Source organism: Pyxicephalus adspersus, chromosome 3 (assembly GCF_032062135.1).
Source record: "Pyxicephalus adspersus chromosome 3, UCB_Pads_2.0, whole genome shotgun sequence".
NCBI classification, from domain to species: domain Eukaryota; kingdom Metazoa; phylum Chordata; class Amphibia; order Anura; family Pyxicephalidae; genus Pyxicephalus; species Pyxicephalus adspersus.
This window is the reverse complement of record NC_092860.1, coordinates 4,948,081-4,970,233: the sequence shown is the minus strand read 5'-3', so window position 1 is coordinate 4,970,233 and position 22,153 is coordinate 4,948,081. Positions and strand designations below refer to the sequence as shown.

At 40.3% G+C, this 22,153-nt stretch overlaps 1 protein-coding gene across 1 annotated transcript in view; it reads right to left on the bottom strand.

The window, feature by feature from the left end:
- Positions 1-9,555: 9,555 nt before the first annotated feature.
- DUS1L (dihydrouridine synthase 1 like) overlaps positions 9,556-22,153 on the bottom strand; it is a 16,667-nt gene continuing 4,069 nt past the window's right edge. Inside the window, exons 3-13 of the mRNA XM_072403383.1 lie at positions 19,947-19,997; positions 19,759-19,871; positions 19,604-19,686; positions 19,041-19,144; positions 17,995-18,139; positions 13,311-13,407; positions 12,873-12,961; positions 11,894-12,039; positions 11,477-11,514; positions 11,150-11,225; positions 9,556-11,059 (exon numbers count right to left, since the gene is read on the bottom strand). Coding sequence (XP_072259484.1) covers positions 10,929-11,059; positions 11,150-11,225; positions 11,477-11,514; positions 11,894-12,039; positions 12,873-12,961; positions 13,311-13,407; positions 17,995-18,139; positions 19,041-19,144; positions 19,604-19,686; positions 19,759-19,871; positions 19,947-19,997 — 1,073 coding nt within the window. The 3' untranslated portion in view covers positions 9,556-10,928. The remainder of the gene's footprint in view (positions 11,060-11,149; positions 11,226-11,476; positions 11,515-11,893; positions 12,040-12,872; positions 12,962-13,310; positions 13,408-17,994; positions 18,140-19,040; positions 19,145-19,603; positions 19,687-19,758; positions 19,872-19,946; positions 19,998-22,153) is intronic.

The following is a 22,153-nucleotide window of genomic DNA, read 5'->3' as shown; positions in this document are numbered from 1 at the left end:
CTTAATTTATTCAAAAATCATTAAAATATACATAAAAAACCATGAGGTTATTCATTATATTCATATACTGGTCTATTTTATGTAGATAGGCTTTAAACGTTCAATGCTTTTCTCGGATCTAAGTCAGGAATTCAGCAGCCTAGAATCAATTGATTGTAGAATCAATGATATTGAAATTGATTCTCAATTATAGGCTGCTCAGTTCCTGAGGAAGCGGACTTAGATCTGAGAAACGCGTTGAACATTTAAAGCCTACCTACATAAATTAGACCAGTATATGAATAACCTGATGGAATTTTATGTACATTTTATTGATTTTTGAATAAATTGAGTTTTTTATGCTAATTATATCAATTATGTATATTGAGTTTGATTGAATGCCTTTAAAGTCCCAAGGCTATCCACCTGCATTTGTATTATTTGTATGTATCATTGTGCACTAAGCTGCACTTTGTTTGTGCCACCATTGTAAATGACACCCAACCCAGGAGAAATTGCTCCCGCTCTATTTCATTTTCATCATGGCAAATTATATCATGGTACATTGTGATGTGCATAGTGAGGGTGCGCTGGCCCGTCATTCAAAATCAATGCCATGCAATATTTTGCACTGAGTGATTTGTTGTTGTGCATTGCTGTATTGCACCGATATGAACAGACTGAATATGACCCAAACCCCAACCCATTTAAATGTGCCACTTTGGGATTTTTGGGAAATCACACACAGGAAGCCACATGGATGTTAACATTTATCTCATTAAGTCATTGCAATTTTATATTTTACTGACCTCTTGGTCTGGGGTGTTAACCCTGCCTCAGCGTGGAATAAAAGCTCCACAAAACTCTAGAAAAAAACTTTGCTAATAGCTTCTTTATGTTGAATACGGAGTAGAGTTTTATTGTTCACTTGGGTGGTAAAAGTAGAGCAGGGCCATAGTGAATAGTCTGTCCTCCTGCAGCCATAAAGCAGAGCCTGACCACTGCACTGCACGTAAGCAGCAGTCTCTATGCTGTGGTCTGATACCCCACTATTAGTCAGAGTTGTCTGCTGATTGGAGGACTGTTGTGGTCCTGCTGCATGATTGCTCCAGATCAGTGGTCCCCAACTGGTGGTCCGTGGCTCTGTCCCCGGTATGGACACAACCCGCCCCCACTCCCATTGCAGGGTCATAGCTGCTTGTTAAACATCCTGGGAGGACAATAGCGCAGGGATGTGGACACAACGTTTGTTGCATCCCCAGCCCTGCACTAGTGTCCCCCCCCCTGGAGTTTAGCAAGCAGGTCTGACCCTGCGATGGGAGCGTGGGTGGGTTCTGGCATCATGACGTCACTCTGGGGGAAGATTCTTGACACATGGCTTCCCGCGCATGCGTTCCGGATTCCGCAGATTTAGCGGTCCGTGAGGTCTGAAAGGTTGGTAACCCCTGCTCTAGGCTTCTTCACCATCCATAGGAATAACAGGACATCGTTCACTTACCGTTATAATACAAGAAGACCAACTGGGCTCTGCCATAGGGGAAATATTTACTCTGCTTCTGCTGACCTCTGGGAAATATTTCTTGCCTGGATATGAACCTGTGGCTTCACTTCATTTATTAAACTAAATAAAACATCCTTCGCAAGGGAATATTTTACTATGCTATGTGAACAGTCTATAATATTTTAGTAAATCGATCCCATTGGTCTATAAATAGACCTCTATATGACCAATGACACCAAAAACCTCTAACAACAAAGGAGAGATAACTATGGCATGGTTCGTGTAGAACTGATAGTGCAAGTTGTACTGATACGTGCAATAATAGTTGTTGGAAAGGATCTTTCATGACTAATATTGCACGATGCATGAACGAGCGATGTACATACAGCACTGTTCAGCTCTACGGAGAGGAGAGGGAAGGGGGAGAACGATGGTGCGGCACCCTGCTGCGAGCTCTCCCCCTTCACTTCCATTAGTCGTCCATGGTCCATGGATCCGCCAGGACAGTCGTTCAGACGATGGATGACTGGCGCTGTACACACGCCAGATTCTCGGCCCTGAGCTGATTTACGGGCGAGAACCGTTGGACTTGTGTACGTAGCTTTAGTCCAGGGACCACAGTTTGCCAATCATTACTGCTTCACTTCATCAGATAGATTCTAGATAGCAGCGTCATTGTGCAGGAGTTCTCTGGCAGGTTGGAAAAGCAACAATCGTCCCATTCTATGAAGAACGAGGAACGAACCCTTCACTTTGTACCTGCTGCGTATATGTTACTGCTCGTCCTGGTGTGGGTTCTGCTGGGGGTAGTCAGCACGCTTCCTGTGCCCAAATTCCTTTTTATTTTGAAAAGTTGACAAGTGCAGTGACAAGTTCATCAGTGTATGCCAAGCCATTGTAAATGTTAGTGTTTGGAAAGATAGAAGAAAAAGAGAGAGGCTTTTTTGGCAGGTTTACTTCTATATGTACACATTACAAACTATTCCATTGTAAGATGGCTTATCAGAACAAAGAGTCTTTCATATGTTGCTGCTAGATATAAAAGTGTCCAAGATTTCATATTTATATATATATATAATGTCTCGTACCCGACACGTTTCACCTATTTGGCTTCCTCAGGGGAATATGGAGTAGCCGGCTATAAATGTCAGAAAGTGATAAACATTATCTATTGAGTAAAGACAAAAAATGTCATACATAGAAAACAGTGGACTTCAATCTCCAGTACAAATCATGTATAATATACATAAGAACATATAACATAGTACAAGTTACTGTGTCTATAAGTGAATTGCACAAGGAGGTTGTAGTTACTTATAATTTAATTTCAATTAGTCCTGGGATTGTGTCAATGCTACGGAATAGGCATTCACATAAAATAAAAATGATGGGTGATGTCTAATAAGGAAAGAGATATTAGTACTTGAAATGACATAAGAGTATAATAGATTGCATTGAAGTGGGAATAAACTTGAAATTTACAATCACATATAGGCGTCCATTAGCCACCAATTAATTGTTTCAATGTTATTCGAGAAGCCTATTGGCATTCATTTCTTGCTATGAAGAATAAAGGGGGGGGGGGGGTGTATTTATTTTTTCCTTTTGCCTGGTCCTGGTGCAAGACCTGCGTGGTCGCAAATTTATATTAGGGTTAATTCTGCTAGGAGGACTTACTTTAATCCCCCATTTGAGATTGGTCACTGAGGGGGTCTCCTTTGTTAATGGCTGGCCCTTGTTGGAGCAAAGGGAAACAGTTCTGCTTTGGGATTGAGCTGTCCCATGGCGCTCTGTTCTTCTGCAATAAGCAGCACTGGCGCCATTTTTCTTTCTCTATGGAGTTGCATAAGAAGAAGTAAACGTAGCACCGGTGTGAACATTAAAGTTTGGCCGGTTTAAATTTTGCATACACTGGGCCTGATTTATTAAAGATCCCAGAAATACATTTTCATCCGTAAAGCTGGGTGATCCAGCAAACCTGGAATGGATTTCTTTGTTAGCAACCGTTTTCAGTCCTGGGCCAGATCCATTCCAGGTTGGCTGGATCACCCAGGTTTACTGATGAAAATGTAACCTCTCCAGCTTTAATAAATCAGGGCCGATGCATCTAATCAGAGGTAAGAGACAGACTGTTCTCATGCAATGCGCAGCTCCCAGCCAGTGACCGTTGCAGATTAAACCTCCGTCCTCTCCATCTACCGGCCTCAATTTCATAATCTGAACTCTAATTAGAGATTTTGTTCATTGACTGCTGCAATGGGTCAGAAATTATTCAAGATGATAAAATAGTTTAATCAAGCAGAACGTGGGGAGAATGTTGTGTTACCATGGAGCTGTCTAGGATTGTACCTGAATGGTGCTCGGTTCCCGGTGTCCTGAACCTTTTCAGATTTGGGTTATTTATATAATATGTCGTTTCCTTGGAAAAAAAAGAAACTGAGATGTTAAGCACGAAACAGACAATGGTAACCAAGGGAAAAAATGTTTCAGCTTCTGGTGCTACTGCTGATTGTCATTAACGAGTCGTGATGATTATAGGGAATGTATTGCAGCTTTGTTCATATTTTCTGTAATATGATTAGTGAAAGAAAAAAACATATTGTGTGTATTATGCATTCTCATATTCAGCCAGGAGGGGGCATGCTCATCTAATATCTGTTCTTACTGTTGTCACCATATTCAGTAGCTGAAGCTGTAAAAGGAGAATGGTTCTTAAGGCTTTGATGGTTCAATAACTAAATGTTTTTATTGCATACAATATTTTAGACCTCGTCTGGAGCAGATCATAGAGGGGTGGCAAGTTGCTGTATAAAGTTTGCAGCAAACATCACAACACCCTGTATTGTTTTAGCCATAAGCCCTGAGCTGGAGTTATGCAAATATATCAAAATGCCTTGATAAGTGTTTATTAGTCTGGAGTGGCCATTCCTATGTATATAAAGAATGCCCAAGGTAACGTCCGCATGATTGGAAGAACTGAAATCCAATAAGAGAAATCGGTAAGGTAGAGACAGTCAGGCTGGGGAGGGAGCGGCTAGGAGATGTTGGGCGTCCTCCAACCAGGAAACAAGGCAGACTCTATCTGACTTGCTGCAGCTTTTAAGGCATTCTGTGAGAAGCTCACAGTGTGCAGTAGAGGAGTCGGTACAATTGTGCAAAGAATGGAAAGCTGGGAGGCAGATTCATGCAAGCAGAAATACCCAGATTTGGTTCCAGTTGGGTTTTAAGCCCAATTAAAAATTCTAGCCTTTGTAGCTTCCCAAATATTCCAATTATTACTGTTTTTTATGGAGATTTTCATCTGTAGGAACTTTCCTTCTATCCTCAGAGAAAGGTTGTTAGTCACACATAAGTTGCTGACAGTTCCACCTCCTGCAGACTGAAAGAGAAGATAATTTGTGCTGCAAGAAATGAATGGTACACTTAGCAAAGTCTTTTCAAGACGATCAAAATACGAGATAACGAGCTGCTTTCTGTAAAAAGAATTACTGAGCCTGCGAGCTTCCTTCGACAGAGGCCGCGGCACAGATCTGGCATCTCAATGAAACGGGAAGCGGGGGCTTTCGTCAGCACAGAATTACCTGCAATTGGGGACAGCAAGCGGCGCACCTGCAAGGCCTGCGGAGAGCGGAGGGGACGCAAAACAACAAAATTAGAGGTTTCTGTTCTGGTAAAAGCTGTGTTTTCCATCAAACTCAAAAATAAAAACCAAAGATAAAAAAATAGCCATCAATGGCTTGAAAGGTTTGTGCCAGCCAAATATAAAGAAATACATGAACTAAAAATTAAAGTGGAACGCCATTGGACATGATGCATGGATTTGGTGCGTGTTGAGCTGGGAGAATATAGGAGTGTTTGTGGAGCATTGTAATTGTCTTGTACTGGAAATAAAAGAATAGAGGAAGGATTTATTAAAGCTCTCTAAGGCTGGAGAGGATACACTTTCATCAGTGAAGCTGAGTAATCCAGCAAACCTGGAATGGATCTGGTCCAGGATTCAAAGCATTTGCTAACAAATGGCAAATTACTTTGAAAAGCTCCATTCCAGGTTTGCTGGATCACCCAGCTTCACTGATGAATGTGTATCTTCTCCAGGGCTTGGCTTGGTTAGTGATAAGTATATCATAGTTATATAGTAGGTTAGGTTGAAAAAAAGTCCATCAAGTTCACCAACTAGGGTAATAAACTTATCCCAGATAAAACCCTATAGGACATAGTTGATCTAGAGGAAGGCAAAAAAAACCCCGGGTACAATTTGCTTCAACAGGGGAAAAAAAATTTCCTTCCTGATTCCATGAGGCAATCGGATGTTCCCGAGATCAGCAGTCTCTGTTATCTTTACTTTAAATCCTTAATCCCCAGTTAGTTATATTCTGTGCTTCTAGAAATCATCCAGCTTTTTCTTAAAGCAATCTATAGAAGTTGCTGAAACTACTTCCTGAGGGAGCCGATTCCACATTTTCACAGACCTTACAGTGAAGAATCCCTTCCTTATCCGGAGATTAAACTTCTTTTCCTCCAGACGCAAAGAGCGCCCCCTTGTGCTTTGTAATGACATTACAGTGAATAATGGGGAAGAGAGTTCTCTATATGGACCATTTATATATTTATACAGGGTGATCATATCCCCCCTTATACGTCTCTTCTCAAGGGAGAATAGATTCAGTTCAGCTAATCTCTCCTCATAGCTGAGCTCCTCCATTCCTTTTATTAGTTTAGTTGTCCTTCTCTGCCCTCTCTATTGATAGAGGGGAATTACTTCAGGCGACGGCTCCATTTCAAAGGTAAATATTGCAGCAAAGACTGTTTTTCCCTATTTCTGGGCTGTGTACTTTTTTATACAAAACAGAATTACCGCACCTAAAAAGCATTATAAATAATTTTACAACATCCCTGCATAAATATTGTGCTTTAAAATGCAGCAAATTGGATGGGGAATAGCAGAAATTAGAACAAGCTCCAATAAAATTAATGCTTGGCACTTGAATTGCATTTTGCTGCAGAAGAGCAACAGGTGAATGTTTGCATGGCCTAACTCACTGGTTATACAGTGCAAAACAAGTAGAGGAAAGACAAGGGAAGCTAGAGAAGTCTAAAGAGCAGGGGTTCTTACCCGGGGGTACGGGAACCAAATGCTGGGGGTATGGGACTCGATCTCTGGGTACTGGTATGTATTTTATAGTATTCATTTATACTTGGGTACGTTATTAAATCTGAAATCAAAGTGGAGAAATCGACTTGATGTGACTTGATGACATGCCAGTAGCTTTTTCCATAACTGTACCCCGATTCCAACAACAGCAATCATCTCACTAGATTACTGAAAGTCTGTGTTATGGGGTCCGGATATTGAAAAAACTTGCACATATAACTTTTTTCCTTTTTCTGTGTAATACTCAACTTTAAGAAGTAAAATTATTGGTTTATAATCTGATACAGGTGAAAGTTATTTTGTAAAATAGTTCTGTTTGTATATTTGTCATTTTTTTTGTAAATAAATATGATAAAGTTATCAATGCTTATGATTTTATTTCATGTTCTCTTCCTAACTATCCATATCTAAAGTACAGTAAATTCAAGCTGTTGACTTATTTGGAAGTCATACTGGCAACTAATATAAGGAATGATGATGATTATTTCGACGGTCATGTAAAGGGGGTATGGGAGCATATTGGACAATCCATTGGGGGTCAATCCATTGGGAGCCATTAAAAGGTTAAGAACCCCGGCTTAAGAGGATTAGCAGCAGGCTTAGATTTCATGCATCTGATTTGTTCCGAGGTTTTTAGCTCTTCCTGGTAATCTACAAATCTTAATATTGTAGTGTTCCTTAATAGCCATCCACTCTCTGGTAAGAATGCTTCTTCCATCCCCACAACCTCGAATATATAATGTCGAAAAACATTGTTCCAGGCTGACTCACAGCTCCCAGGTAACCAGTTGGGGGTGCAGACCGAAAAAGCACAGCCGCTGTTCCAGTCTATGGTCAATCAAGGACACCGCCAGACTTCTGCAAAGGAATGCCTTGTATGTCAGTTGTATGCTTTTATTATAAAAATACATTGTTGTTTTTCTATGTATGAATTGGTTCGATTCTTTGTAAAGGTTTGCTATGCACAATGCTTTTACACAAGGCCACGTTCAATATAATCAGAAATGCGAAGGATGATCCTATACACACACCTATCGTAATACAGGCCCAGTGTTCTCTGCAGGCAATCTGCATGTGTGTTGGCAGATTAGCATTCGTCGTCTCCTGGACACCATTCAGCCGTTACCATTGTGTGCAGCTGTTCTCGCCCCTAGCATGTAATTGCTGTTTAATTCTGAGTGAAATAAGCTCTCGGGATGGAAGAAGTAGCAGCCGACAGGATTGAGATGCCGTTCTCTATTTCCCTGCCGCTGATTAGCTGCTTGTGTGACTTTTCCTTCTTACTAAACCGAATAGCTGACCTATAATGGTAAAACAGAACTCTTGTGTGGGTGAGGATTACAATCTCAGCAAGTGTCTGAGAAAGGGAGGGAGTTTTCCTTTAAAAGGAGAACAGGGCTTAAAGGGTATATAAAGTATTATTCTGAGATGTAGTTGTTGAGGATAAAAAAAAGGAAATACAATAAGATCCAACATCATATCCAAGATGGCAGCACCCAGAAAGAGTCTTTTGGGCCATTGCAGATAACAGCGCTCTTCTGCAGGCTCAGATGTAATCCTAACTGCTCCTATTTAGGTGAATGTGAGCAATTGGGATTCTGGGATTTTTTACATGCAACTGTGGTTGAACACACAAAAATTGCTTTAACCTCCCTAGAGGTAACCCCGAGTGTAACTCAGGGTAGAAAAAAATTGCTAAAAGCGGTGACCCCAAGTCACACTCGGGGTAAGTAATCCTATGGGAGTTAATAGTAAATACAGCCTTACCTGATCCGCCGGCGTCCATCGCTGCAATATTCGTCTTCTTCCGGTCGGCTTCTGCATCCGATGAATCTCCGGGGAGTTCCCAGTGACGTCGGTGCGTGTGTACGTTGCCGGCAGAGCGGGAAATTCAAAATCCATTTGTATTGCACTCAATACAAAATAACTGTATTGAATGCAATACATTGGATTTCTATGTGTAAAAGCAGTACATTGTTTTCAAGAACATTTATTTTACAGTATATATATTAGTATGAGTATAATGTGTATTTTTAAAAAATTTTTTAAATTTAAATTTTTAGATTCTTTAGATTTTTTAATTCATTCAATTTATTACATTTACATGGTTTTGTGTTTCAAACTTTATTCTACTCATACAAGTTATATTATACTGTAAAATAAATTTTCATGAAAAACAATGTAACGCTTTTCGACATAAAAAAACGGAAAGAAATTAACTGCTAGGGAGGTTAAGCTGCACAGTTGCTTTTGGAAGAACTGCAAATGTGTTACCGGTGGTGCAATATGCCAATCCCAGGCACACAGCAGCATTCTGCTATGTGCCCAGGAGCAACCATCTGCAAGGTTTTACACCACAGGGACCTAATAGGCCTGATTTAATAAAGCTCGCCAAGGCTGGAGAGAAAACACTTTCATCAGTGAAGCTGGGTAATTCAGCAAACCTGGAATGGATTTCTTATTAGTAACTTGCTATTTGTTAGCAAATTTGTAAGCAAAACTTGATGGACCTATTACTTATACATTTTCAACCTATGTAAGTACACAGTGATGTACATTAATATGAGTCTGGTTCTGCAGATATCTGTTTTTTAGGATTTCAACTTCTTTAATAGCTGCACATTGTCAGCTGACTCAGAGTTGCATTGTAAGGAGTAGCAATAAAAGTACAGTAATTGATCCTGATTTATCAAAGCTCTCCAAGACTATCATGGGTGATCCAACAAACCTGGAATAGATTTTTTTAAATAATTTGCTATTATTTAGCAAATGTCAATCCTGAACAGGTGTGCTAGATCCCCCATGATGGTCCATCTTCTCCAGTCTTTGTGAATTTTGATAAATCAGCCCATTGTGCAGTAGAACCTAAGAATGTAACAGGTAAACAGAGATGGATTTCATGTACAATACACACACGTGAAAACTATGTATAAAAACAGACTTTATTAAAAAGGTTACCATTCATTGACAACATTATTTAGGTCAAGCTAATCTTTAAAATGTATAACTAAAACAATCAATTCCTGCAGTCAGTGTAAAACCCATGCTGGGAAGTCAAACAGATCTGTATCAGCTAATCAGGAATTTTCCAATGAAGTAGCCAATTCTAACCTCATGCTTGCCTCGCACATCAATTTTATAGCAGCAAACCAATTCTAATGATGCATGAATGATGCATGGGATTCCCGCATTCAACTGCTCCTGGCTACAGAAACATCATAATGCAATGGAGATTTATTAATTCTACCATTATAGCAAATGGCAAAGTGGTTTTACCTTAAAATGTCACTAAAACCAAGAAATAGCATAAGAATGTGGACTTTTGGTTAGTTTTTGGGGTTCCATCATGACACATCCAATAAAAGTATGCAAATGAATTATAGAATAGTGTACTTTCAGCTAAATCAGTACAGGGCTGAAAATACCACCAAGTATCATGCTGAGAAAAGGTAAATTTAAGCCATCAGGTCAGGTCTGTGCAGACTTCTCCAACCAATAGCACAGCCTAGTTCAGAACTGGGAGGGGGACCTGACTTTTCTTTGCTGTAGTTCACAAGTCTTGTCCCCCCCCCCCATGCCCGTGACTCTTTATTATCTCCGATCAGCATGTTCATTTGCACATAAGCACTGCAGCACAATTGGCCCATGTTACCTCTCCCCTTTGTCATTCTGAGCTCTGCAAGTGGCAGACACAAATCAAAGTCAGGTACTTATACAGCCTGCGTTTTGCATTTACAAATTCATATTTAATAAATACAAAACTGCATTAATTTGTGTCTGATATGTGACTGGAGTGCAGCTTGTAACCAAGTCTGCATAAATCACATATATACAAGTTTTTTACTTCTTAACATAAGTATATAAAAAAAAATACAGATCCCCTTTAAAAGTAATAAACAGATCAGAAACAAGGGAAGTCCAAATTGGTAAGCTCTCTTTATTGTCTAAGTTTTAAAAAGTCTAAAACTACTTCCTCAGGATCCAGTTACATGACCGTGCTGTCCTCGGCTGACGCTTCAGCAGCTAGAGTTAAGTCTGGTAGCAGCATACTTTATTTTTTTTTTTTAAAAGGCAGAAATTGGATCGTTTCTCAGTCCAGTCAAAATATACTTTAAAGCTTAAAAACATTAGAAACATTAAGTCTGAAGTGCAAAAAGTTTGTACCGTGCCCCAGTGAAGCGGGGCGCTGACAATCCCAGACACGCCAGAGTAAATTCATAATGATTCCCTGAGCAAGCAGCAGGAGGGGAACCCGTGAAGAGCTGTAATAAGCAGTCCCAGGCTCCACATGGGGGCTCAGACTTTGATCTCAGGGGGTGGCTGGGGGAGCTTTGATTCGGTTAGGTTGTTCTCCGGCACGTCTGCCTCCTGCACAGCTTTATACTGAGCAGACCTCTCATATTTGGTTTTAAAAAGCAGACCGTGACCTAAAAAATGTAAGAAAAAAAGTTTTAGTGCTCAGGCTATGGCCTCTTTTGGGCAGAAATGGCACTCATTACAAAAAGGCTTACACCCACCTGCACAGTCTGCCATCTCCCTGAATGCTTTTTTCTTGCAGCAGCTGCGACACAAATGGAACACACACTTTGTGCCCTGCAAATCAGGAACATTGGGGGATGGTAATCAGTCTCAATATGTGATTATACATTACCATATCATCTACAGATAGTAGAACTCAGAGTGGAGGAGAGGGGAAGAGAGGAAAGGAGCAAGAGAAAAGACAGGAAAAGGAGGGAAGGAGACTGGAGTAGGTAGAAATGAATAAGAAGGGAAAAGAGGGGACTTATATAATAAATATATATATATATATATATATATATATATATATATTTAAGGTTCTTTACCTTGGGATTCCCACATTGGTCACATTTTGCATATTTAGCTGGAAAAACAGAAAAAAAGCATTGTAAATGAAAGAAGGCCACAAAAAATTCTCTGCAAAGACCATAGATTATATTGAATGGATGCTGGAATATGCTGTGTCCTTTGTTTTGCCCTGGGAGCAAAAGGGTATCTGGAACTAAATCTGCAAGCAGGCATGATGAGAGACAGAACTTAATCCACCCACCAACACATGCATAGTTTACCATATGACCTCATATAAAAATCTCAGCAAAGTACCCAGACTGAATAAATCGCAAAGAGCAGTAAAAGAACAATATAGTCTCAGGGATGTATAACTGTACCTACCCAGCCTCACTGGAAGCAAAGTAAACTACAAGAAAAAGTAGGAGAATGCAGCTTCCTCGGGCATGACTTACGTTTTACAGAAGGGTCAAAGCTTTTGTTCGGATTGCGCAGTTTCTTTTTTTGTTTGTTCTTTGAAAGTTGCTCAGTGCTGTTATCCTCCTCTTCCAGTGCTCTCTTCGTACGTATTGCATTCTCTTCCTTCACCATATCTTTGGGCCTAAAGGTAAATAAAAAGTCACAATGCATTTGTATTTTGTATTTGTACTTGTGCCTGGACTGGCAGTTCTCTAAATTCATCTGCAGGTATGTCCCAGGGGGAAAACTACTTCACCATCATATCCGTAAAGCAAGTAAGGCTTCAGGAGAACAGAGGGACTTCTGTATGTCAGGATTATGAGATGTTTTGAAATATTTCCTTCTGATGTGAGCTTCAGTAGAAGACGAAAGCAAGCAGTGACACAAAATGAATGCTCCAGAAAATTTTTAATATGAAATATATGGGTAGGGGCAATCACTTACGTGATGAGCTTATGGTTTTCATTTATTTATAATTTTAATAAAGTGGATCCTTTCCAAATATCTGTCACTATTACAATTGCTTCTGGGCATTGCTGAACCAACGTTACACTAATGATGACATGTATCAGCTTCTTTTGTATTCTACTCTAGGTTCTGGTCCTCTCCCAGTTTGCATCCTTTTGGTCCCAAGTTATAATCCTCTCATTGCATATTACCATCCCACATCGCATACCTCCCAAAGCCATCTTGGTATTAAGTTGCATGTCTGGCTTTTGGTTCTTTCTATTCTGCCATTATATTGAGTTCTGGCCCTTAGCCCCTATTCTCTCAATAAGGAAAATGTTCACCCACTGCATACTTTCCCAAAATCCCTAAAAAAGCAACAACTGAAGAGAATTTTCAAATTCAAAAGAACCGCAATATACCCTATGAATGACTTGGATGTCCTCTGTAGCTCCCATTTGATTAACTGCACAATGATGATTATTACCAGTCCTTGGTAAACACAGCAAAAGGATGAAAAGTACTTACGGTGGTCGTACATAAGGTTGGCATATCCAGTGGGGAAAAGGTAAATCTCCTGTGGTCTCTTCACCTTCTTTCTTGTTAGCCATTTCTTCCTGCAAATAACAAATACAGATATCAGCAATATATAAACGCATCTGTGTCTATCTCCAAGACAGTAACAAGAATTCCTTAGAGTAATAAATCTATTTACCTCTCCCCACAAGACTATAATAAAAGTGTCCCTCTCAGAATACTATTTTTCTCATCAGATTTTTTTTTTGTTAAGAACCAGCACCATTGGATAAGGACATCATCAGTTGGTTAAATTAGCTGAACTGAACCTTCAATTTTCCCCAGTTACTCTACTGAGTATTCTAAGTGGCTTGGTACAGTTTCCAAAGGCTTCTTAGTAGGTCATTGGATTGGCGGCCTATACAGAAATATATGATTTTTTTTTAGTACCTGGCACTTGACCTTCAATTCCTTGTTAACAGCAATGATGCCTTCCAGGGACTTTGCCTTTGCCAGTTCTTCACGTAGCTCATGGTAAACCTGCAGACTAAGATATTAAGAGAGAGAGAGAGAGAGAAAAAAAAATTAAACCAGGCTAATTACAATGTAAGCATTTTAACAAACTTTACAGCAGATCCTTAAAGCCCCAGTTTAGTTTTGGCAGCCATGTTCGCCCCCTCTTCATGCTTTAGCACCGTCCTCTGCCACTTGTCACCAACCTTCTTCTGGTTAACTGGTGACCAGATTCAGTCAACCACTTTCTGTCGGCCCCTAACAATCACCACACTACATACAGCAGGTCATAACAACTGATAAAGCTTCTTTAAGAAAGTTGGTATTTTTCCTTTTTATTTACACATGAACTGTTAATGAAAAAAGTAACATTTCATATTTCTATTGCACAAGACAAATTATGAACTGATGGTTCAACGAGACCTTGGAGTAAGGAGGGAATAGCTTGCTTTGTAGAGACATTCTGATGCATTTTAATAACTTTTATTTCTGGGGGAAAAGGTGGGTTTGTTATGTAATTACTTTGAAGACTGGAGACTGTCAGATTTGTGCATTCTTTACGCTCTGCATCATCAGTGTTAAACTGAAAAAAAAAATATTAATCCTCAGAAGAACAGTGTGCATTGAGATTCTCTACAGAATGGTAACACGAGGGGCATAATAAGTAGAGTCAAGACTCCTCATTATAGCATCCACCGGAAAAACCAAGCATGTACATTTCAATTTCAAAAGGTGAGATTGGTCCCCAGGAGGATCGGGCTTTAATGTCTCAGAATAAATTGCTTCACAGAATTCTGAAATAATCTACGCGTTCACACTGCTAGAAGATTTATTTATCATCTTACTGATGTTATTACATGTCAACATGCCCGTAGACATGAAAAAAAAAAAAAGGATGGGCCACGTAGTTCAAAAGTGAAGGAAAGGTCAGTACTGAGCATGGCAAACAGCAGCACCGGATGTTTCAGCCCTAGCAAGGATATTTCCTCTTAGCTTTACACACAAATATATATTTAACCTCCTGGACGGTTAATTCCTGTCCAGATTTATATGTCTAAAAGTGGTACATTGTCTTTCATGAAAATAATATAAAATAATATTAATAAAATAGTATGAGTATAATAAAGTTTGAAGCACAAAATCATGTCAAAATAAATTAAATAAGAAAAATAAAATACATTTATTAAAATAAACTTTGACATGATTGTGTTTAAAACTTTATTATACTCATAATATTATATTTTAGACATATAAATCCAGTGTATTGCATTTAATACAGCTAATTTGTATCGAATGCAATAGAAAATAATTTAAATTCCCGCACGCACGACGTCATCCGGAAATCCTGGCGGAAGAACCGGGGGACCAATCAGAGAAGAGGAAGCGGCCAGAAGATGGGATCGGGCAGGCAAGACACTGAAGGACTCCGGCAGGACCAGGAAAGTCTTTAATATTTTTTTTAGCTACCACGAGTGTGGCTCGGGGGTACCGCTATCAGCTGTTTTTTTTAACCCCGAGCCACACTCGGGGTTACCGTCCAGGAGGTTAACATATATCTATTTCTTAGGTCTTGTGGATGGTTTTACGACATCATGGGTCCTTCCTCCTCCAGGAGCAGCTGTGTGCAATCCTTACACTTGAACGGATCAGTGCTCAGGTACTGACACGTATGCACATTATACTGCAGCAGTATTGTGAACCCAGGCCAGCTTGTCGACGAACAGGAGAGCATCCCAGGCAGGGTGCAGGAGAAAAGGACCAAAAGGCTGCCATTTGGAGGACTTGTGACAACAAACAGCTTAGGACTGATCTTAGTTAAAGGCAATCATGGCAACAGGGCTGCTTTTATTTTTACTACTACTAGGCCACTCATATTTATATATATATATATATATATATATATATATATATATATATATATATATATTTTTTTTTTACCTAGGATTCTTTAAAATCTAGTGGTTCAGATCAAACTTGGCAGCATCAGTTAAGACTAATAACTCCCTGAAAACATACTGTAGATCAGTTATCAGACACATGATTAATGCAGCTACAGTGTGTGTACCACTATTGTGGAGACAACTAAACCCGCCGTCCATAGGATTGTGGTTCCACAAGATCATACTCAAAGAAGACCTTACATCATCCATATGTGGCACATAAGAGAGGTTCCACAATACCTGGTTTAACTGGATACGATTCCAGGAGTCACCTGAATGCAGGGAGTACCTAACCTTGGAAGCTTGAGTACACATATGTATGGGAACCGCCAATAATTGCAGATTATGGGGAAGCCCCTTAATGTTTTGAATGACTAAGGCATTTGTAAGTCACAAAGTTGTATTACATGAACGCACATAGCCCCACATTGCCCAGGTTTGCTCTATTTATACAAGATTTCTATGTTATGTATGTTTGTTTAAACATTTTGAAAACCTAAATACAAATTAAAAAAAAAAAGGACAAAAAATTGATCCTTTTACAACATGAAAGGCTAGTGAATGGTATTATTTGTACAAATACAATCCAGTATCTAAGTGCGGTGAGGAGAGATTGACATTTATTTTCCAGGAACGATCGTAATACAAGTGAAGGGAAGAGAGTGCAGTGGGGTGCTGCTCCATGGTTCTCCATAGCTGCTACTCCCCTCTCCATAGAGCAGAATGGTGCTGTATGTACAGTGCTTGTTCATGCACCTTTGAGTCTTTATTCATTGAAAAGGATCATGAAAAGATCCAACAACAAAAATCTAATGTGTGTACGGAGTCTTAGCCCAAGTCTGTACTGGCTGCAAAGCAAAGAAAACGTGTCATGCTTCAGCTTTGCTTCAATTTTAGAACACAGGCCTATGCCAGTCTTTGTTGAGAATAAAGTTAAGTAAGGCTAAAGAAAATTTAGCAGTCTGCCCATTTGCTTTTAATAGAAAGCTATGGAAGTGCATTTCAAAAGCATAAAAAGAGTGCCTTTGAAGAAAGTGCTGAAAGCCGGCGAACATTCGGCCTTTATGTTTAACGATGTAAAAAACTTGTTCTCATTTATAATGTTTGATGTTATGTGTCACAGATCTTTGAAGTTTATCCTTGGTGTGCCAAGACTTTATTGGTTGAAGTCCTATGCATATGACTGCTGTCTTATAAAGTACAGCATTTCACATTGGGAAAAAAAACTTTTTTTAGCATGCAGTTTGATTTTCCAAGATAATATCCACAAAACAACCTTTTCCAGTTTCCAATGACCATTCTGGCCATGGAAGTAATTCCATCATAGTGTGGTCAGTTTGAAATTTCTTCTGTTTTAGCATGATGAGCCTGTATTCTTGAAGTCAGAATACAACTGCCATGCAGTCTTTTCAGCCCTTAACAGTGACCTGGCATGGATTGCTATATGATGTCAATCATCTCCTTATTCCTACCTGCAACGGGAGAATGCATATGCAGTTTTGATGTCTTCTGGATCTGTAACATCGGAGAAAGCAAAGCTCCTCTTCTGCATTCTTTCTTCATGCCCTCTGAACTTTTGGGCATACAGGTCATGTGACTCTTTAATAAAAGCAAGGCTATCATTTTACAAAAAGGTCTTTAGTGCCTTTGTCCAGTTTAATATCTTTCCAATTGAATACACTTTAAGCCTGATGAGAATCTTCCCTGATGGGAATCTTCCAGGCCCATGTGTTTCAATTGCAATAATTGATTCCCACCAGATTCTGTTTTATAACTAAAGCCTGTTGAGTGCAACTTTAAAATCATAAACAACATTTATTGTAACTGAAGCAAATAACGTAAAACCCTTTTTTAGTTGTTCAATAAAAAGTTCTGTTGAAGTCGCTATGTCATTTAATGTCAAATGGTAACTGAAGCAATTTCACAAATGTATTGGTGTCACGCTTGGGACAATACATCACTGTAAACACAACAAGAGCCAAAATGACTTCCAAAAGTTCTATTTTGACGTTATGTTTTCTAGCTGGGAACTTTCACGTGAAATGAGATCCTAAGTAAGGTTTGACCTTAGATAATGAACTGCTGGAGGGCAATCAGACTTTCTTTAAGGGTGTTTACAGACAGATAGAAACAATTCTACCCGTGAAATACCTCTGGTGAAAATCCTAACAAACTTTAACAGCCAAATAATTTTAGGTGACACGCAGTTTCCCTGGTAATAGAACTGTGCAGGAAAGATGTAATAGGACTTGTAGCTCTGTACTTTAAATAGTAAAGCAAAGAAGAAGCTGACAACTTTGGGGGTTGCACTTCAAAATGGTTGCCTGCAACCCCTTTGGTAGGGTACCTTTAAATACTAACTGCATACAAAAAACAATTTGATTAGGTGGGCGAGAGAAAATATATGCAGTATGTTTGCAACTCTCCAACACCAATTGTATGCCCCTTCCAAGGTTCCCATGGAAAGGTTTTTTACTTTTATAGCTTGACTTTGCAAACATATACAGCGTCTATTGGGAGGAGTGCGATACAATCATTGAGATTTATGATAGCTGTCAAGCTAAACCAGGATTAATGATAGGGATATTGTGTCTCCCGAATACCCAAGTGGCAAAAGCATTTGATTTTAACATTCTGGCAACCAAACTAATCTGAAAAGCCCATAAGACCAATGTACTCACGTGTGGTGCCAAAGCTTGAAGATGTGAGCCCGAACAAAAGACAAAGGGCACGGGTATTGCTGCACGAGGTCTAAGTATTCTTCAGCCATTTCCCATACCACAGGATTCCTTCCTTCAAACAAGGCTGGGTTATGGAGATTCCCCTCTGAAACCAACAGATACATTTTTGTTAGCAGTTTGTAGAGATTTTGTACCACTGGGCCATACCACAAACATCAGTTTTGAGCCTCCCTCATCTGATCTTTAAATGAAGTACATTTGCACAGCCTTCCACAACCTTCCTTTTAAGCTGTAACACCAACCCTGGTGTTGGATTAGAGCTGCAGAGACCTCAATATGATAAAACTAATGACATCCATACATCGGTCCAAAATGCCATTTGAAAACCAAATTTATTAAGGTTTGTGCCCTGGACCTTTTCAAAGAAAAAAGCTGCAGAGAATTGTGCTGACATATCGAAATTACTGCCACCCATTGAAGACAGTCCATTGCCAGAGGACAAAAGAGAACCCTGCACGAGATCTGACCAATGATAATATTATTAAGTTAAAAAAAAATAAAGTAGTTTAGACTGGGCTTTAGATACAACACTGGTCCATTCTTCACTCCTACAGCTGCTTCTTTATATTTGAGACAGATACAGCTGAAAGCCTTGGATTTACTTCAAATGAGTCAAAAGTAAATTTGTTAACACTGATGAAGGCCAATGGGGCCCAGCTTGCATTCAGAATTGTAGTTTACTTGCAAGTCAGAAGTTTCATGTGGACTAGGCAGGTCCTGACATTTCCATCTCAACAAAATGAAAGGGAAACCACTGTAATTAAACAAAACTGACTTGTTGGCAACAATGGCACCCAATGGTTGTGCACCAAGACTAAGCTCTTCCATTCTTAGCATTGACTGTTGGAGACTATATGGCTTTCTATTTTGTAAATGCACCAAGCACCTGTAAATGTGTGGCCCATCTCTGTATCAGTATGTCAGTGTGCAAGATGTATTTGTGAATCAGCTGAACAAGGAGTATTCATGATTGCGGAGATACAAACCTGCACTCATCACCCCATGGACCCCTGTCTCTTGAATACATCGATCTACATCACTAAGGTACTGTATATTCCCATTGGCAAAAACAGGAATACTGACAGCATTCCTACAACAAAAAGAAACAGACATGGTTAATATTGCACTGCATGGATTATCAATGAAAAAGGCAGCATTCACTTCTATATACAGAAAAAATGTATTATTGCCAATACTGAATTTTAAAGTGAACTGTCATGTAAGCCATGCACAACTGAAATATATTTAGAGCTTCCTGTGCTAAAGGTGCAACAGTAAATGAGAGGAAATCTGAAATACTTGCAAATACATTTTGCAAGTTAATCTGCCAGAAATCTGATAAGTGCAGCAATTTGCTGCACTGAAATCCCTAACGGAATTGTCAGCCCCGCTCCTTCATGCAATAAAACATCCCTTTTGTATGTTATGTAGATGGGAAAAGGAGTGTTCTGTAGTCCATAAGAGAGTACTTCGGCAGGGATTGATAACACAGGGATTCTTAGTGCAGCAGAGGCAAATGTTAATTCTTCTATTCTTATCATATGCTCACCTCACAGCTTTAATATGCTCCCAGGATGCAACACCAGTTAGGGAACCTTTCTGTTCCTTGGTGCGACCATGAACTGTCAGCAGCTGCAAGCAGAAAGGATCTTGTTAGAAGTCTGTATAATCACACATTAAATATTTGTGCTGCAATAAACCCACCTGGCACCCAGCTTTCTCCAGTAACTTGGCGTATGTTACAGTTTTCTCAATCTCTGGAAAAACACGGATCTTGCAAGTGATGGGCACAGACAATTTCTGATTTGCCAGCTGAACTGCAAAACAAAATTGACAAATTAATTGAAGGGTAAATCACGACAAATAAAAGAGACTTTAGTGAGGGCACTTACTCATCTTTTCCAGAAGAACCCACTCGTCTTGTAGGAAGGCTCCATAGTGACCTATACAATGAGAAAGATACGTATTTTACAGGAAGACAATGTCCATGTATAATAAGAGCTGCTTGGGGAACAAGTTAAGCCAATATTGCAGAGATGTCAATATGAGCTCATTTTGCTAGAAGGAAATTTATAGGCTGTAAAGCCCAAGGACGCAAGTAATGGAGTTGCTAGCACTGAGTGGGCAGGAATATTTTTAGCCAATATTAGTTTCACCTTTTTAATAAGATTGATATAGATAACAGCACAGCTACAACACTTAAAGGAAATTATTATTCACCTTGATCTCTCTTTGTTGGCACTACTCCCTGTCCTCACCAGTCTGATAACTCATTGTCTCTCTGCACCTCTCTCTGCATTTCTCTCTGTGCTCCTGCACCTTTTTTCTCTACTGATACTCTCTGGTGACATCTCACCCAACCCTGGTACCCCACACAGCCTCTCCCTTCCATACACTCTCAGCAAGACACTCCCTTATCCTAACCTCATCCCCATTCACCCTACCCATAAGTTATTATCCCCTCTCTCTGGCAGTCTACGGAATGCCCGATCTGTTGGCAATAAATTAACCTCCATACACAACCTTCTTCTTTCTAAATCTCTAAACTTTCTGGCTCTCACTGAAACTTGGCTTTTCTCCTCTGCCTCTGCTCTCTTCTATGGAGGCCTGCACTTCACACAAAGTAGGGGGTGGTGTGGGTCTCCATCTCTCACCTAACTGTACATACAGAGTCCTTCCTACCTGCCCTTTCTTATTTTCACCTCATTTGAGGTCCACTCTGTCTCTTTGGTCCCTTACCCCTCATTGTTGCTGTTGTCTACCGCCCCCCTGGCCCAGTATGACAATTTCTGGACAACTTTGCCTCCTAGTTCCCACACATTCTTTCCAATTACCTGCCTACCCACATCCTTGATGACTTTAATGTTGCAGTGGATGTGCCCAACCTTCCCTCCTCAGCCAAACTGCTCTCCATTACCTCCTCATTTGGACTCACACAGCACATCAATGGCCCCACACACATAGCCGGACACACTTTAGACCTGGTATTTTCTAAACTCTGCAACCTCACCCTCCTTGACAACTCACCATTTCCCTTCTCTGATCATAACCTTATCACTTTCAACCTAGCAAACTCCTGCCCCCCTCCACCACACCCCAGACCTGGTCAATGGCAGAGATATCCGTAACCTTGACCACAACCTTTTCTCAAACTGCCTTCCCTAACCCCCTCCCTCTCCAAAACCACCTCCCCAGATAAAGCTGCCACCCTGTTAAACCCCCTCTGTCCTCGGCTCTGGATGAAGTTGCCCCTGCCACCTTCCGCTACCCCCGCCCTGCCAACCCCTGACCCTGGCACAACAATCACACCAAACAGCTACAGACTGTTTGTGCAGCTGAGCAAAAGTGGAGAAAATCTGGCCTCAGCGCTGACTTCATGGACTACAAAGCCAAGCTACAAAGCTTTAACACAGAGCTCACTGTCACCATGCAAAATTATTTCTTTGCTGTCATTTCCTCTCAAGCTTCCAACCCAAGCAACCTCTTCTCAACAATTGCCTCCCTCCTATACCCCACACCTGCTCCCCCCACAACATCCTTCTCTACTCAAGACAGCCACCTACATTAGAGATAAAATAGACAAAATCGGACATGATGTCTCTGCTCACCGAGCCGAAGTCTCTTCTCTCATCATCTCCATCTACTACCTGTCCGCTTGACCAAATTCCCTCTGATCTACTCCGTGCCCATTCCTCCACCCTGGCCCCTGCCCTAACTGAGCTATTCAACCCCTCCCTTTCTACTGGTAAATACCCCTCAGCTTTTAAACATGCCATAATTCTCCCTATCCTAAAGAAATCCTCACTGGACCCCTCCCTACCCTCTAACTAACGTCCTATCTCCCTTCTCCCATATGTCTCCAAACTTCTTGAACGCCTTGTCTACAAAAGACTCACCGATTACCTGAGCACCAACTCTCTCCTCGACCCCCTCCAGCTGCCCATTCCACCGAATTAGCCCTTTCAAGTTCCTTTCAATGGTAATTCCTTCTCACCCAATTCCCTCCCTGTTGGTGTTCCCCAGGGGTCAGTCCTTGGACCGGTTCTCTTTTCTCTGTACACCTCCTCTCTCGGTAGTCTCATATCCTCCTTTGGCTTAC